The sequence below is a fragment of the Passer montanus genome, unplaced genomic scaffold, assembly GCF_014805655.1.
Source record: "Passer montanus isolate IOZ18808 unplaced genomic scaffold, ASM1480565v1 scaffold165, whole genome shotgun sequence".
NCBI lineage: Eukaryota > Metazoa > Chordata > Aves > Passeriformes > Passeridae > Passer > Passer montanus.
This window is the reverse complement of record NW_024363716.1, coordinates 36,103-52,904: the sequence shown is the minus strand read 5'-3', so window position 1 is coordinate 52,904 and position 16,802 is coordinate 36,103. Positions and strand designations below refer to the sequence as shown.

At 53.2% G+C, this 16,802-nt stretch overlaps 1 protein-coding gene across 1 annotated transcript in view; it reads left to right on the top strand.

The window, feature by feature from the left end:
• The window catches only part of SH3BP4 (SH3 domain binding protein 4), a 43,009-nt gene extending 32,658 nt beyond the window's left edge, over positions 1–10,351 (top strand). The window contains exons 3-5 of the mRNA XM_039703610.1: positions 672–3,022; positions 8,886–9,074; positions 9,803–10,351. Of these exons, the coding sequence (XP_039559544.1) occupies positions 672–3,022; positions 8,886–9,074; positions 9,803–10,027 (2,765 nt within the window). The 3' untranslated portion in view covers positions 10,028–10,351. The remainder of the gene's footprint in view (positions 1–671; positions 3,023–8,885; positions 9,075–9,802) is intronic.
• Positions 10,352–16,802: the final 6,451 nt, after the last annotated feature.

Genomic DNA, 16,802 nt, shown 5'->3' with positions numbered 1-16,802 from the left:
TGCAGGGAAGGCTGGAGATGCTGCCAGGACCAGAACAGCAGTGTTGGAGGGAGGTGTGGGATTCTGTGAGGGTTCAAACTGGGTAACCTTCAGAACCACAGAATGGTTTGATTTGGGAGGGACCTGAAAGCAGGGAAACCTTGCGCTAGCCCAGGTTACTCCAAGGCCCATCCAACCTGGCCTGGAACACTTCCAGGGATTCAGCAGCAGCCACAGCTTCTCTGGGCATGTTTCACATGTGCAGGAGAGGAGTTACAGCAGTGCAAGAGGGCTTTTAGCCTGTAGCGAGAGTTATCCTGGGTTTGGATAAACCCAAGGGAAGAGAGGTGTGAATATACCAGAAATAGTGGAGTTTTCTTGAAAAAAATTTATGAAGAAAAATACCTGCAGGCTTGAGAGGTTGCCCAGGGAATTAGTGGACCTTCAAATGTTCAGAAAACACATAGATGTGGCACCTGGGGACATGGCTTTGTGGTGGACCTGGCAGTGCTGGGTTAGTTGTTGAACTCGATGGTCTTGGAGGCCTTTTCCAGCTTTAATGATTCAGTGATCCCAAAACTACCTTAATCACTTAAAACAGCATGGAATGTTGAGCTGGAATAAAGGGTTCCAAGTCAGTGGTGACTCTGCTGAGCATCTCTCACAGTGCTGTCTCTTCCTTGCCCCTGCAGTGCCTTCTCCCAGTGCCTTGCTGGTGGACAACCCCACGTCCTTCGGGAACGCGAAGGAAGTCGTAGCAATTAAGGATTACTGCCCCACAAATTTCACCACCTTGAAGTTCTCCAAGGGGGACCACCTGTACGTGCTGGACACGTCGGGAGGGGAGTGGTGGTACGCCCACAACACCACGGAGATGGGCTACATCCCATCCTCCTACGTGCAGCCCGTCAACCACCGCAACTCCTCCCTCACCGACAGCGGGGTCATCGACAACCTGCTGGAGAGCCCCGACGAGGGCGTCAAGGAGTTGGACCTGCTCGGGGAATGGACTGATGTGAAGAGAAACTCTGCCAAATCCTACCACAACAACCCCTTCCTGAACGGAGTGCAGACCAACCCGTTCCTGAACGGGAACTTGCAAGCAGCGCCTGGCTCGGACAAAGAGTCCGACTCCAGCGCGGCCGTGGATTTGTTGCTCTTTGACACGGCGGCTCCCGCGGCGGCTCTCCCCACCAGCAGCCTGGGGAACCTTTTTGATGAGTTTCCCTCCACAAACAGGCTGGATGTGGAACAGCCCGTGAGAAGGGACAACCCCTTCTTCCGAAGTAAACGCTCCTACAGCTTGTCCGAGCTGTCTGTCCTCCAGGCCAAGTCGGACACGCCGGCGTCGTCGGGTTTCTTCAGCGGTTTGAAGTCTCCCACCCCTGAGCAGTTCCAGAGCAGGGAGGATTTTAGGACAGCGTGGCTGAACCACAGGAAGCTGGCTCGGTCTTGCCATGACTTGGATTTGCTTGGCCAAAATCCTGGCTGGGGTCAGACGCAACCGGTGGAGACCAACATTGTGTGCAAGCTGGACAGCTCCGGCGGGGCCGTCCAGCTGCCGGACACCAACATCAGCATCCATGTGCCCGAGGGCCACGTGTGCCCCGGGGAGACGCAGCAGATCTCCATGAAGGCCATGCTGGACCCGCCGCTGGAGCTGAACAGTGACAAGTGCAGCACCATCAGCCCCGTCCTGCAGATCAAACTCAGCAACATGGAGGTGAAGACCTTCATCATCCTGGAGATGAAGGTGTCGGCGGAGGTCAAGAACGACGCGGTGAGCAAGAGCCTGGTGGGGCTCCAGTGCCTGCGCAGTGACATGAAGGAGGGGCCCTACACGCCGATGCAGCTGAGCTATTCCTACGGGGACACGATCCAGGTGCAGCTGGAGAACCTGGAGCCCTGCATGTACATCGCGGCTGTGGCTCAGGGCCAGAACATCCTCTACCCTTACACCGTGTGGGATTACATCAGCAAGAAGATCACGGTGGGCGTCTACGGCCCCAAGCACATCCACCCTTCCTTCAAGACCGTGGTGGCCATGTTCGGCCACGAGTGTGCCCCCAAGACCCTGCTGGTCAACGAGGTCACCAGGCAATCCCACAGCCCGGCTCCCGTCGCCCTCCAGCTCTGGGGGAAGCACCAGTTTGTCCTCTCCCGGCCCCAGGATCTCAAGCTCTGCATGTTCTCCAACATGACCAACTACGAGGTGAAGGCCAGCGAGCAAGCCAAGATCGTCCGGGGCTTCCAGATGAAGCTGGGCAAGGTCAGCCGCCTCATCTTCCCGATCGCGTCCCACGACCCCAACGAGCTCTCGGACTTCACGCTGAGGATACAAGTCAAGGATGACCAGGATGCCATTCTGACCCAGTTCTGCGTCCAGACGCCGCAGCCGCCTCCGAAAAGCGCCATCAAACCCACAGGGCAGAGGCGGTTCCTGAAGAAGAACGAGGTGGGGAAGATCATCCTCTCCCCCCTGGCTGCCACTGCCAAGTATCCGGTTTTTCAGGACCGGCCGGTGTTGAGCCTGAAGTACGGGAAGCTGCTGAAGACAGTGGTGAGGCAGAGCAAGAACCACTATTTGCTGGAATACAAGAAGGGAGACGTCATAGCCCTCCTCAGTGAGGAGAAGATCAGGTTGAAAGGCCAGCTGTGGACCAAGGAGTGGTACATTGGCTACTACCAGGGGAAGGTCGGCCTTGTGCACACCAAAAACGTGCTGGTGGTCGGGAAGGTCAAACCCAGCTACTTCTCCGGGCCGGATCTCACCACCAGCCTGCTGCTGGAGCAGATCCTGAGGCCCTGCAAGTTCCTGACCTACATCTACGCCTCGGTGAGGACTCTGCTGATGGAGAACCTCAGCAGCTGGCGCTCCTTCGCCGACGCCCTGGGCTACCTGAACTTGCCGCTCACGTTCTTCTGCCGGGCGGAGATGGACAGCGAGCCAGAGCGAGTGGCCTCCGTCCTGGAGAAGCTGAAGGAGGACTGCAACAGCGTGGAGAACAAGGAGAGGAAATCCTTCCAGAAGGAGCTGATGACGGTGAGTCTGAGGCCTGGCGGAGGGGGGCTTAGTTCCTGGCTCTGCAGAGGCATCAGGGGAGGTGGCAGTTTCTTAATTCAGTCTTTAGAGCGTGAAGTCCACCTTGAAGACTGCTGGGCACTGCCAGGTGGGAGTCCAGCCCTGTGGTGGGTGGGATCTTGGTTTAGCAGAATCATGGCTATAATGAGGGATGCACTCAGTTGCTTGGAATTCCAGAATCACACAATAGCTTGGGTTCAAAGAAATATCAAAGCTCATCCAGTCCCACCCCTGCCATGGGCAGGGACACCTTCCACTGTCCTGGGTCACTCCAAGCCCTGTGCAGCTTGGCCTGAAACACTTTCAGGGATGGGGAGCCTTTTTTTAGAGCAGCACCTCTGAGCTGGGATGTTTTATACATTACAAATGGAAATGTGTAATACATTACAAATGGAAATGTGTGACTTGCTCCATGTCCTGGAAGGAATTTGGGAGGAGCACTGCCTGCCAGTATTTCTAGGAGGCCGTTAGCAAGTAAATCCCTCACAAAATATCATCTCCACAATAATTTCTAGCATTTCATAGGAAGTGAGCCAAAGAAAATACAGGGCAAAATGTCTGGGAGAGATTTGCAGCTCTCTCCCGTTCCGTGCTGTCCCACAGGAGCAGAATAACTGAGTTATGGAGAAGAGCATGGTTTAAAATGTCAATTGGATTAAGGAATAGCGGCGGCCTTGCTTTGCAAAATGTAATTACGGCAAAAGGGGACTGGAGCTGAATGGAGGAGCTCAGTTCCCACAGTCCTTTTAGGGAGAAGGGGGGAATTTAAGGATTGAGTAGAAGGTGTTGTGAAGAGTATGGAATCCGTTGTTATTCATGGAAATGTTGTCTGGAGAGTTCCCTGTGCCCGGGTACCACTCTGGGGCCTGTGGGGTGACGTTTCAGCTTTGACTTTCAGCTTTCAGGTCGTGCCACCAACGCTGCTTCTGTTGCAGGGCTCTCCTAGCCATCAGTGACCTTTCCTGATCCAGGATTGGAAAATCTTCCCTCTGGCCCCCCTGTTTCCCCCAAGGGAGGGTTTACTCCTTTAATAATCAGGCTCAATGATTGTTTGGATGAAATCCATGCTGCTCTTGCTCGATGCTTCCGGGACTGTTTGCTTTACCTGTTTGCAAACCCTGTAGGTGTTGCTTTTATCTCTCCCCATTGTTTTCAGGGCTCCCAGGCAGTCTGTAGGTCATGGAGAATCCTCACAGGGAGACAAAGGGAAAGATAAGGCTCAGGGAGCTGCTGACTCAAGGGGAGGGCTGGGAGCTGTAGGAAAACATCCTGCTCCCCTGTGGCTGTCAGGAGAGCAGAGTCCCAGGGCAGGTTTTATTCTCCTTGTTTCTCTAATCCTGCTCTCTGTGAGGCTGAGCCTGCGGATAAGGGATGAGCTCCCTTCTTGGTGGAGCATGATGCTGCTTCCAAAACCCCTGGCTGCCGTCAAATCCTCCTTAGCCTATGGAGAAATTAGATTGAGCCTGTTGAAAGAAGAAAATAATGATGTTTCAGGGGATGGCAATGGAGCAGTAATGGATTTTATTGTGTTTAAATCTGATTTTATTTGTAACAAATGGACTGGCTTTCTGGCAAGGGGAACCAGCTGCACTAAGCTCCAGTGTGGCCATTTCAGCTGAAAGTTGGTTGTCTCCCCTCAAAAGGACCAGGAAGGGAGAAGTAGAAGCAGGTTTATCAGTGTGGAGTACACAAAACGCCAGTGGCAGAGTCGTGCACCAGCAGCCAAGCAAGGAAAAGCCTGGTCATGATGACTGGTTAATCAGTAATCTGCCTTTAATTACTACTTCTCTAATCAGGCACCAGCACTGGAGTGTGAAGGTAACTCGGGGGAATGTGCTCAGGAGTTACTCAGCAGAGAGGGAGAGCTCTCCCTCCCTCCTCTCTGCCCCTCGGAAGCAGGCAGCACATGGATGGTTCGGATAAAAAAGCTGGGCATGGATTCAAGAAGATTTCATTGCCCCTGGTGCCTGGCCTGTGGGGTTAGACCTGCCCTGAGACACAGCTTTTCTCCCTCTCTGGCTGTCGGAGAGACTCTCATTTATCATCCTTCCAACAGACGCTGCTGTTGGGAAAAACACAGGTCTGCTGGGAACGGCCCCTGGCACGGCAGCAGGGAGCTGTGCAGAGGAAACTCTGAGCTTGTTCTTCTCCAGGCTACTTGTAAAGGTCACACAGGAGACGAGCTTGGGATATATTTTTTTTCCCCTCCCATTGTTTTGTTTGCTCTGACTCCCCGTATCCAGGTATCCATGTGCTGCTGCCTGGCTCCTGCCAAGAGTTTCTGCTTGTCCCTGGTGTGTGCAGGTCTGAGAGAGCTGCTGGGGGACTGGAGCTGTCCTAAATCCTGCAGGTCAGCGTTTCCCTGGCTTTGAGTTAGAAGGGACCCTAAAGCCCATCCCTTCCCACCCCCTGCCATTGGCAGGGACACCTCCCACTATCCCAGGGTGCTCCAAGCCCCTTTCAGCCCGGCCTGGGATACTTCCAGGGATGTGAAGCCACATCTCTGAGCAACCAGTGCCAGGGGGACCTCACCATCCTCATCATGCTGAGATCCACATGGGCATCATGTCCATGGGACTTACCCCATGGAGGCAGTGCAAGACTTTATGAGGTAAAAGACAAAAAATCAGTATTTAAGGCTGAGAGTGTGTATTTTAAGTATGTGAGATGATTTTTGAAGTGGTGACAGCCAAAACAGTGAGTGAGAGAGATGTTTGATGCCCAAACAAGGGTTATTTTGGGCAGACAGCTTTTGTACAGAGACAACTTTTTTGGGTCAAAACCTGACCTGTATCCTAGAGAGGATGATGAGCCAGGAGCCTGTGCAGGAGCATCCTCTCACCCCGTGGCTCTCTTGGTTTCCTTGGGGACACAGGGCCTTTACCCCCTGTGTTTGAGGAAGTCCCAGGGGGGAGCTGTTTTCCTCCACAATGCTGCTTTCCTTCATTAGGAAATGGGATTCTGCATTTCAAAGCTGGGATGTAAATTCAGCCTCCCCTGGATGCCTTTTAAGTTGAGGTGTTTCTGCTTTGAACTGGGATTTGAATATCAAACACCCTCTTTGCTGGGCTGGCAGAGCCGGTTCCCAGCTGCTCCCAGGGGAATAAATAATAAATAATAAACATTTCCAAGGGCTCTGGCAAAGCCCAGGTCACACCTGGCTGATGAGGGATGGAGACACTGAGTGGACCCAGATATCCTGGGAGGCTTGTCCAGGGCAAGGCAGGAGGATGGAAAAAATTGTGGCATAATCCCACTGGAGGATTAAGTCTGCTGAGTTAATCCCAGTGTCTCGCCGCTGTTTCCAGTAATATTCCCCCTCTGGCTGCCACCTCGGCGTCTGTGATGCCTTGCAGCCCATCCCCACGTGGCTCTGGTGCTGTCCCATGTCCTGTCACCTCTGCCAGGGCACAGCAGCTGGTGCTGTGGCCATCAGTAGGTCTTGGAGTTACCCAGACCCATCCATCTCTCCCAGAGTTGTTCTGAGTGATTTTGCAGCTCTTTGATGAGGTGCCCTCCCGGGTGTTTTCCTTGCTGCTGTTTTGTTGTTCACCTGGAGCAGCAGAAGGAGCAGGGAATCCATCTCCTGCAGCTCCATCCTTCTTAACCCAGCTCCAGGCACTGCCTCTGACCTCGGGCAGGAGATGGGAGTGGCTTCTTCATCCTGCTCCCCTAAAGGCCGGGCTGTGCACGGGATGGGGATCCAGCTGCCTGGAAAGGCAGGCCTGGGGATGTTCAGTCTGCCCCTTCCTTAGGATCCTACAGAGAGGGAGCTGGGTCCAGAGAAATGGAGGATCCAGAGGGGGAGCTGGGTCCAGAGAGGGAGCTGGATCCAAAGAGGGAGCTAGATCCAAAGAGGGAGCTGGACCCAGAGAGGGTGGAGGATCCAGAGGGGGAGCTGGATTCAGAGAGGGAGCTGAATCCAGAGAGGGTGTGGAGGATCCAGAGAGGGTGGAGGATCCAGAGAGGGAGCTGAATCCAAAGAGGGAGCTGAATCTAGAGGGAGCTGAATCCAGAGAGGGTGTGGAGGATCCAGAGAGGGTGGAGGATCCAGAGAGGGAGCTGGATCCAAAGCGGGAGCTGAATCCAGAGAGGGTGGAGGATCCAGAGGGGGAGCTGGATTCAGAGAGGGAGCTGAATCCAGAGAGGGTGTGGAGGATCCAGAGAGGGTGGAGGATCCAGAGAGGGAGCTGGATCCAAAGCGGGAGCTGAATCCAGAGAGGGTGGAGGATCCAGAGGGGGAGCTGGATTCAGAGAGGGAGCTGAATCCAGAGAGGGTGGAGGATCCAGAGAGGGCGGAGGATCCAGAGAGGGAGCTGGATCCAAAGAGGGAGCTGGATCCAGAGAGGGTGGAGGATCCAGAGAAGGTGGAGGATCCAGAGGGGAGCTGCTCCGTGGGCTGTAGGAAGGAGGTGGTTCGGTCCTGGCGCAGGTGTGCGTGATCTAAATGCTCCTGTGTGCCTTTTTGCCAAACCAAACGAGGGCTCCTTTGGATGGATTTTCCTTGCTTGTTCGACAAGGGGGTTTATGGCCTCCCTGGCTCCCACAGGAAGCCGGTGTCAGCGCTTTGGAGGAGCAGGCACGTGCTGGGCTGCGGCTGCGATTAGAACCCAGCTCAGCTTTAAGCTGGGAGCAGATAAGGGGGAAATCAACGTGCATTTGCTTTGCAAATCGCTGGAGTGGTTTCAGCTGTTCCCATCTTCCCTTCCCCAACTGTCCCCTTGCAGTCTCCCCTGGGAGGATTTAACCCTTCTTTGCCCCAGAGCCAAACCTGGATTTTCCCAGACCCCTGTGTTGGGAGGGGGTGTCAGGACCCAGAGGGGCAGAAAGGGGATTCTGGCCACTTTAGGAACCACCATATCCTTGTGATTTCCATAAGAATCATCCCCGTGCTGCTGTGAAGGAGTGGGTGGGGTCTGTTGGCTTGATTTGCATTTTTAATAACATCAGATCCCCTCCTGAGGTTCAGGGTGGGATTTGCACAAGGTCTGGGGTTGCTGCTGCTGGGACTGTTGTGCTCCAAAGGCTGTGGGAGCCCTGGAGAGTGGGATGATGATCCTGGCAGTCAGATCCCATCCTCTGAAACTGAACACTGCCATTAAACCCTTCCTTTTCCAGGGCTGCACTGGGGCTTCTCCCCTACTGCAGCTTCATCTCACTCTGAGGGGATTTTAATGGGATTTGACACTTTAAGGCAGGAGCTAACTCCACTCCATCCTTTTTTGCCTGGCTAAGTCATTCCTACCTAGAAAACCCCGACTGATCCATTTGCTCTTTCCACTTCAAAACCGTTTGTGGAAAGTCTCAGCTTTTAGGACAATAAATGTTGCAGGAAGAGGAGGAGAAGAGAAAGAACATCCCGGGCTGAGTAATGGTCCTGTAGTATTGGAGTCTTCACCTGGGTCTCACCCCGGTCCAGCCCCGCACAGGGCTGATGTCCAGGTCCCATCCCAGAATGTCCTGGCTGTGCCTTGCCCACTGCTCTGAAGGATCCTGCAGCTCTGGGGTGGAGTCTGGATTAGTTCTCTGGATTAAAAGCATCTGTTGTCCTGTTGTCCTGAGCCCCTGGGACGCTTTAAACTGCTTAAGGTGGGGCCTGGACATCTCGGGAGGGGCTGCCTGCAGAATGAGGCTGCAAACCCCATCCAGAGGGGTCCAGCACTTTGTTCAATTAATGAGATTATTCTCTTACCAAGCCTGCTGGCCTCATTTCCCCAGCTGTCACTAAAAAGGAGGCAGGAGGATTTTTGGGATGCTCCAGGGGGGAGCTCACCCGCCCACCCCCGGCCTTGACTCCCTGTATGCTTTTCCCCGTGTCCCGCAGGCCCTGCTGAAGATGGACTGCCAGGGGCTGGTGGTGAGGCTGATCCAGGACTTCGTGCTGCTGACCACGGCCGTGGAGGTGGCCCAGCGCTGGCGGGAGCTGGCCGAGAAGCTGGCCAAGGTGTCCAAGCAGCAGATGGACGCCTACGAGGCCCCGCACCGCGACAAGAGCGGCACGGTGGACAGCGAGGTGAGGGCAGGCCCAGCTGGCCCTGCACAGATCCTGGAATTCCCTCGGCTGGAAAACACCTTCGGGGTGTTGGAGTCCAGCCTTTGAGCCAGTGCTGTGAGGCCTGCCAAGGGCCCAATGGTCTTAAAGGGCCTTAATGGTCTTAAAGGGCCTACGAGGCCTCGCACCGCTGCACGGTGGGCAGCGAGGTGAGGGCAGGCATGCCTGGCTCTGCACAGATCCTGGAGCACACCTGGCTCTGCACAGATCCTGGAATTCCCTTGGCTGGAAAACACCTTCGGGGTGTTGGAGTCCAGCCTTTGAGCCAGCAGTGCAATACCTACCAAGGGCCTTAATGGTCTTAAAGGGCTTACGAGGCCTCACACCGCGACAAGAGCGGCACGGTGGGCAGCAAGGTGAAGGCAGGCACGCCTGGCTCTGCACAGATCCTGGAGCACGCCTGGCTCTGCACAGATCCTGGAATTCTCTCAGCTGGAAAACACCTTCAGGGTGTCGGAGTCCAGCCTTTGAGCCAGCAGGCCCACCAGGTTAATGGCTGGGCCCAATGGTGGTAAAGGCCTTTCCAACCCAAACAATGCCATGTTTCTCTGGAGATTCCTCCAGAGCACGCTCCCCTTGGAGGAGCATGGGGATCTGAGGGTGTTGGGGGGCTGTTTTCCCAGGAATGTGCCTGTTTTGGGGTGCTGGCTGAGCTCTGATCCCCTCCCACCCGTCCCCCCTCTCCCCAGGCCATGTGGAAGCCGGCGTACGACTTCCTGCTGACCTGGAGCAGCCAGATGGGGGACAGCTACAGGGACGTCATCCAGGAGCTGCACACGGGGCTGGACAAGATGAAGAACCCCATCACCAAGCGCTGGAAGCACCTCACGGGCACCCTGATCCTCGTCAACTCCTTGGACATGCTGCGGGCAGCTGCCTTCAGCCCCCAGGACCACGAGGATTTTGCCATCTAGCCTGTGTTTGTCCACTTCTCCCTGGCTGGGAATTTTTTTTTAACTCTGCTTTCCCCCCCCTCTCCCTTTGACTTTAAGGAGAAGAAGTGGAGGTTGCTCTCTCCTGGGTTTGAAGAGGCCAAAGTTTGCAAGTTCTCCACCAGGACTGGAAATCAGCAGGAGATATCCCACCCTGATGGGAATTCATCTGGAAGGGGATGGCTTTTTGTCCAGTTAAACTATTTCTTACTGAAATAAACAAACTTTCAAGAGGGCAGGGGGTGGGGAAGGATCCCAAAAGAGATCACGTTTTCTAGGCATTTACAAATAAAAATCTAATTTTTGTAACGAGCAGTAGAAGTTGTGACCACTTTGGGGAGGGGTGGGGGAAGCTGTGGCTGGTTTTAGTTTGTAGAAACTGCTTTGAAATGATGAGGTTTGAGACAAATAGGAGTCCTGTAAATATATATTTTAAGAGAAGGCACAGTAAATGCCCTTTCCCCTCATTACAGGCAGCTTTTGGGTTACCAGATGTGACTAAAGCACCACAGGAACTTGGGCTGTCCCTAAATTTGGGATGTGCTCAGCCCAAGCAGCACCTTGCACCATTAAAGACCTTTTTATGTATTTGATTATTTTAATTTTATTTTGTTCACAGGCCCTATGAGCATTTTGGTTGATTTTGGGGTTATTTCCATGTCTCTGCAGATGTGGATTTTCTTTTTTTTTTTTTGGCCAGGAAGTTGCCTGTTCCTGGTTTTTAACCAGGAGGAGCTTCTTCCCACCTGGATGTGGTGCAGGACACCTCTGGAAGAAGCTGGAGGTTTGAGCCAGAGACCTCAGGAGATGGATCAGGAGGATGGTGAGAGGGAATCAATGTCCCCAGGTGCTCCTGCTCTGGGGAAGAGGCCAGAAAGGGGGAGGAAATTGTTGCTATGCTGATAATCCCTCTAAAGGCAAAGGGAAAAAAAAAAAAAAAAAAAAAAAAAAAAAAAAAAAAAAAAAAAAAAAGAAAAGAAAAGGGCAAGAGAGAGACTCTTTCTCCTAATTTGAAATCTGAGCTCACTGGGGATGTTCCAGGTGCTCTTTGCCATTGATTTCTAATTCTTCAAGGCTCCTCCAATCCAGTTTAACTTGTAAATAATCTTTGCTATAAACCTGGTGCCAAAAACCTCAATATTTGTGTCACCCAGTGCCTGTGTTATTTTTCTCCTCTTCCTTTTAAATCTGAGTTTTTTGAACGACTTCCTTTCCTCCTCCTGCTCCCCAGCTTTCAAATATTTCACTTGGGAGGGAAATATTTTTGCACAGACAGATTATTTTAAGTGCAAAGACTCCTTTTAATGAAAAGCTGCTACCAGAGGATGTGTCAAGGTTCCTGTAGGATGATTTTTTTTTTCTTTTCACGTGAATTAAAAAAACAGTGGAAGAAAAAGAGTAGGAAAGGCATCTGGTGGAGGGAATGGTGCCTTTTCCCAAAATCCCATCCCCAGAAGCAATCACTCTCCATGGACCCCACAACAACACCTTAAAAGAGACTCTTTCTCCTAATTTGAAATCTGAGCTCACTGGGGATGTTCCAGGTGCTCTTTGCCATTGATTTCTAATTCTTCAAGGCTCCTCCAATCCAGTTTAACTTGTAAATAATCTTTGCTATAAACCTGGTGCCAAAAACCTCAATATTTGTGTCACCCAGTGCCTGTGTTATTTTTCTCCTCTTCCTTTTAAATCTGAGTTTTTTGAACGACTTCCTTTCCTCCTCCTCCTGCTCCCCAGCTTTCAAATATTTCACTTGGGAGGGAAATATTTTTGCACAGACAGATTATTTTAAGTGCAAAGACTCCTTTTAATGAAAAGCTGCTACCAGAGGATGTGTCAAGGTTCCTGTAGGATGATTTTTTTTTTCTTTTCACGTGAATTAAAAAAACAGTGGAAGAAAAAGAGTAGGAAAGGCATCTGGTGGAGGGAATGGTGCCTTTTCCCAAAATCCCATCCCCAGAAGCGATCACTCTCCATGGACCCCACAACAGTACCTTGAATTTCTCCTTTAGGGGCTTTGAGGGGTTTCCTGTGCAAGTCCCCATCGCCCAGGGGGGCTGCCAGCAGCCCAGCCCCTCTCCCTCTCCCTGCTTTTCCAAGCAGGAGCTAAAACCCTCCTGCAGTGAGGGCCACTGCAGGTGCAGGCAGCAGGATGCCTTTCCCCCGGGCTTTTGCCCAAGTCTGGGCTTTCCCCCTGCTCCTGGCAGGCTCCAGAGCTCTGCAGGAGGCTGTGCTGGGACAGTGGCAGCAGCAGGTGAGGAGGGCAGGAGTTGGAGCCTCCCCTGGTCCATGAATATTCCCAGCTGTCTTGGTTTTTGTGTCTTCCCACCTTGGCTGCCTCAAGCACCCTGGGCTCAGCTCCTCACCTCCCTGTGCCCTCCCCAGGCCCTTGTGACCATGGCCAGCACATCTGGGGGCCTGTGGGATGAGGCTGAATTCATTTCTCCCCATTTTTGGTCTGAAATCCAGTCCTTCCTCCCATGCTGGGGCTGGGAATGTGTCCCCCAGATGCCTTCTGAACTGAACATCAAGGCCTTCTCCCAAAAATCTCTGAATTGCCACCCTTGTGCAGTAACTGTTTTTTGTTCTTATTAATGGTCACATTTTTTTTAAGAAAAGAGATTTTTGGAGAAAAAAACATTCCAGTGGAAGCTGTTACTCTCCAGGGCTCCCAGTTAGATGTCACCTGCTGTTGTCTCTCCATCCCAAAGCAGAGTGGGATTAATTTAGTGGGGTTTTCACAGTGCCAGCAGCCAGAGCCAGTGGTCCTGAATCTCATCTCTCCTCCCTCAGCCTTTCCATCCCACTGTCTCCAGGGGGAAAGTGTCTGGAAGCCATCTCACCCCCCAGACTGCTGCTCATGCTCAAGCTCTAGGTAAGGAACTCCCTGAAGTGGGACAGGAGGGGGTTGCAGGATTTCTGTTGGCACAGAGGAGTTTCCCTGGTTGTTTTCTGGCTGGAGGAAACACCCCTGTGTTCAGCCAAGGCTGTTGTGCTGCTCCCAGTCCCAATGGAGGTCGGGTCCCAGGCCAGGGAAGGGAAATATTTTGGTTTCTGCTGGGGCTCTCAGGCCCCTCCTGTCCTGCCCCAGCTCTCTGGGGTGGGCACAGGTGATGCCCCACCGTGCTCTGGGAAATAGGGACACCAGCCAGATGATTTGGGGTGTTCCCCTTGGCTTCTGCCCTGCTGCCTGGCTCCCTGGAATCTTTCAGCTTCAGGGAAAGACAGGATTTGGCTTTTTATTCCTCAGGGAACCAAGTGCTTCAGCACAGGTCACCTGGCAAATGCATCCCCACAGCATTTTCTCCTCTGTTTCTGCTTTCACAAGTGAGGGATCGTCTTCCACGAGCTCATCCAGCCCCAAAAGCCTGAGGGAGAGGTGTCCGGAGGGGAAGGGAGAGGAAAATCACCCCGTGGCTATCGGGGTCTCCACACAAAGCGTGGTCTGCAGGGAAATCTGGAGCCTGTGGTGAGACCCTGCAGCTCTCTGGGCGTTTGTTTTTATCCCAGAAATTCCTGCTGAAAATCTCTGCATTTGCTGCCTTCCCAGCTCTTCATTAAAAGCCTGTTGTGGATTACCAGGACACGGTGTGAGTGCTCAGGGGGGCAGGGCTGCTCCCAAGTCCTGCTCAGGTTTTTCTTTTGCCACCAAATCCTTCCCTTTCCAGGCTGTCCCCTGCATCCAGTCTCCTCTGGGGGCCGTGTTCCCCTGCCAGCTGGAGGCTTGGTGGTTTGTTTTGTGGAAAACTGCTGGAAACACCTTCAGTGAGGATCACAAGGGATTCCTTGGAATTCTGCACCATCCCTGGGTGCTGGGATTTGCTGCTGTTCTGAGCACACTTGGCTCAGCAGTCCTGTTCCACCTTTGGGTTTCCTTGTTTGCTGGATCCTTATTTTTTTTTTTTTACCTTAATAGCCCGAGGTGACTTAATCAGGCCTGATTTTTCTCAAAAAGAGGTTTGCATGACTGGAAATTCAGGGAGATGATGATGATCATCCCAGGAAATGCAACTCCCATCCCATGCTCACAGCATGACCCACTCAAGCCTCCTTTCAAAAGCCTTTTTTTTTTACTTTTTTTTTTTTTTTCCTTTTTGGCAAGAGGCTTTACCCAAAGGATCCCCTGGAGCTCCCCTCTTCACAGCTCAGCAGGTTTAATCCATGGCTGGAATTCAGGGGCTTCTGAGCAACAAATGGCACCCTCAGGCTTTGAAAAAACAATTTATTGTAATGAGGGAGGGAGAAGAAGGATGTAAAGGTATGTTTTTCCCAAGGGGTGGCTGATTGCAGGATTTGGGGCGGAAGGACCCTGATGTCCAAGTGAAGAGGGCTCTGCCTGGGGGAGGAATGTGTAATTTTTTTACTGTTTAACAGCCGCACTCGGTGTTGGGATGTTGGGAGTGACGCTGGTTGTGGTTTGCCCTCCCCTCCCTGAGTCACCCAGCCCTGAGTCACCCTCCTGCTCTGCTGGGATCATCTCCAAGGGGTTGGGACCAGCCCGGCCCCAAGGATGGCCGCAGCACCCCTTCAGCAGCCTCTGGGCTCCTGCCCTGCCTTGATGCCCCCCACTGAACATTAATTAAAGCTTCCAGCTCTGTGGCATTGTCCAGCACAAACTGAGTCCCTGAACCACAGAGGGGTGCTTGGATCTGCCCCAGTGAAGCACGGATCATGTCTCCCCCTCCCCTAAAATAATCCAGGCTGGTGGCATTCCTGGGAAGAACTCTTCTCCTTTTGTTCAGGCTGGTTTTTGAGGACAGGCTCAATAAGGCAGGCAGGATCTGGCTGGGGGGATTTGGGATTTGCTCCATGGCTCTCTTTTATCACCCTGAGCAATCAGATCTGGCACAGGAGACCTTTCACGCTTCCTTAAAAAGAAAGGGAATGGATGCTCCCTCCCGTGGAGGGAGAGTCTGTCCTGCCCTTTGTCTCGGACATTTTGGCAACCCCTTTTCCCCAGGTTTCATCCCACTCACTTATAAATAACTCCTGAAAACACCTCTGGAGGTGATAATTAATCTGAGGGCTCTGTGGCTGCTCCAGCTAAAATTGCCTGGGGTTGCTGCTGCCAGCTCCCTGTCAGCCTTGGGCAGTGCCAGGGATCCAAACTGCCGTGGGATGGGATGGGATGGGATGGGATGGGTGGGTTTGGGTGTTTTCTGTCGAATGGGGCTGGTGCTGCTCCTGGCAGGTTGATTTCCCTTGTCCACACTCCTCAGGGAGGTGGGATGCACTCCTCATCTTCTCAAGTTGTGCTTCCATGGTTTCCCACAGTGGGAAATGAGCTCCTGGAAAATCTCCCCAAACTGGAGTGGTGCCTGGGTACCAGCAGCAGTAAGTATTTACTTTTTACAAAGCCACCCAAAAGGTAGATTTTCAAATAAATGAATTAAATTATTAACTGCAAGTCTGAGGGTGAGCATCCAAGTGAGTGTCCAGGGCAAGGGACCCACCTGTGGGTGGAGCCCTGCACAGGTAAGGAAGAGGGAATGTTCCTGTGCCTGTGAATAACCAGGATATTTATTCATAAGGACATACCTCTAAGGGGGAACGGCTTTCAGCTGTCAGAGAATAGGTTGAGATGGAATGTTAGGAAGAAATTCTTCCCTCTGAGGGTGGTGAGGTTGCCCAGGGAAGCTGTGGCTGCCTCTAGAGCCCTGGAAATGTCCAAAGCCAGGCTGGACAGGGCTTGGACATGCTGGTGTGTCCCTGTGGGCCAGAGGTATCCATGGACCCCCACACTGCGGAGCTGGAGGAGCCTGAGATCCACCCAGAGCTCCCATGGCAGTGGGAAAACCTCCCTGTTGCCCTTGGGGACTGGGCTGAGGCTGAGAAACCCTGTGGCTGCAGAAAAATGCCAGCAATTCCTGTCATTTCCCGTGGTCTGGCTGGTGGGAAGCAGGGAGAGATGCTGGCTGCAGGGCTGCCATGTCCCCCAGGACACCCCATCCCAAAACCAGAGAGCTTCAGGGCCACAATTTGCAGCTGGGGTGGGTCTGAGCAGTCCAGAAGGGCTGGGAAGCAGTACTGTCTCTTTCCCAGACTTACCGGATGTTAAATCCAGGGGAAAATAAGACAAACACCCAAAAATGCCCTGGGTGGGAGCAGAAATCACCAGCTCTGGTTGGGGGGAGCTGCTGAGGTGGGAGGTGTTTGTACCCCCGTTCTCCAAGGGCAGTGAGGGCATTTTGGCTGCTGCCTTTTCCCTGAGATTTGAAGGATTTGCTGGGAAAACTCAGGCTGCAGTGCCTGGGCCTCTGAGGAGCTCGGGGAGAAGAGCAGCCCTGCCTCAGTTTCCCCTTTTGGGAAGGGCTCCAGGGTCAGCTCTGGTGCTCTAATCTGGGCTGTGGCTGTGGATTTCTCCATTTCCCAGCAAGGGAAGCTGGGCTGGAGGCTGTGCCCTGCTTTTTGGCTCTGTATGGCCCCCAATTAAGGGGCAATAAGAGGGGACATCATTCCTGATTAACCCTTCCTGGGAAGGTTTGGGGGGCCCGAGCTGCGGTGATGGTCCAGCTCCTTCCCCTGAGCCACTTGTCCCGAGTGCTTTGGCTCCTCACTGGCTCTGGGAATCCTCTCCTGGCAGCAGTGTCCGTATCCCTGGAGCATGGCGTGGGGGATGAACAAGTCCCCGTGGAGTTACAGCCACCCCCTGGGCTGGCCTGCTGGGAAGGGTGGCCCTGTCCCTGCTCCTGCCTCTGGGTGATCCCAGAGTGTCCTCTGCTGGGCACGGGGATGCTTCTCCAGCCCTGGCCCTGCA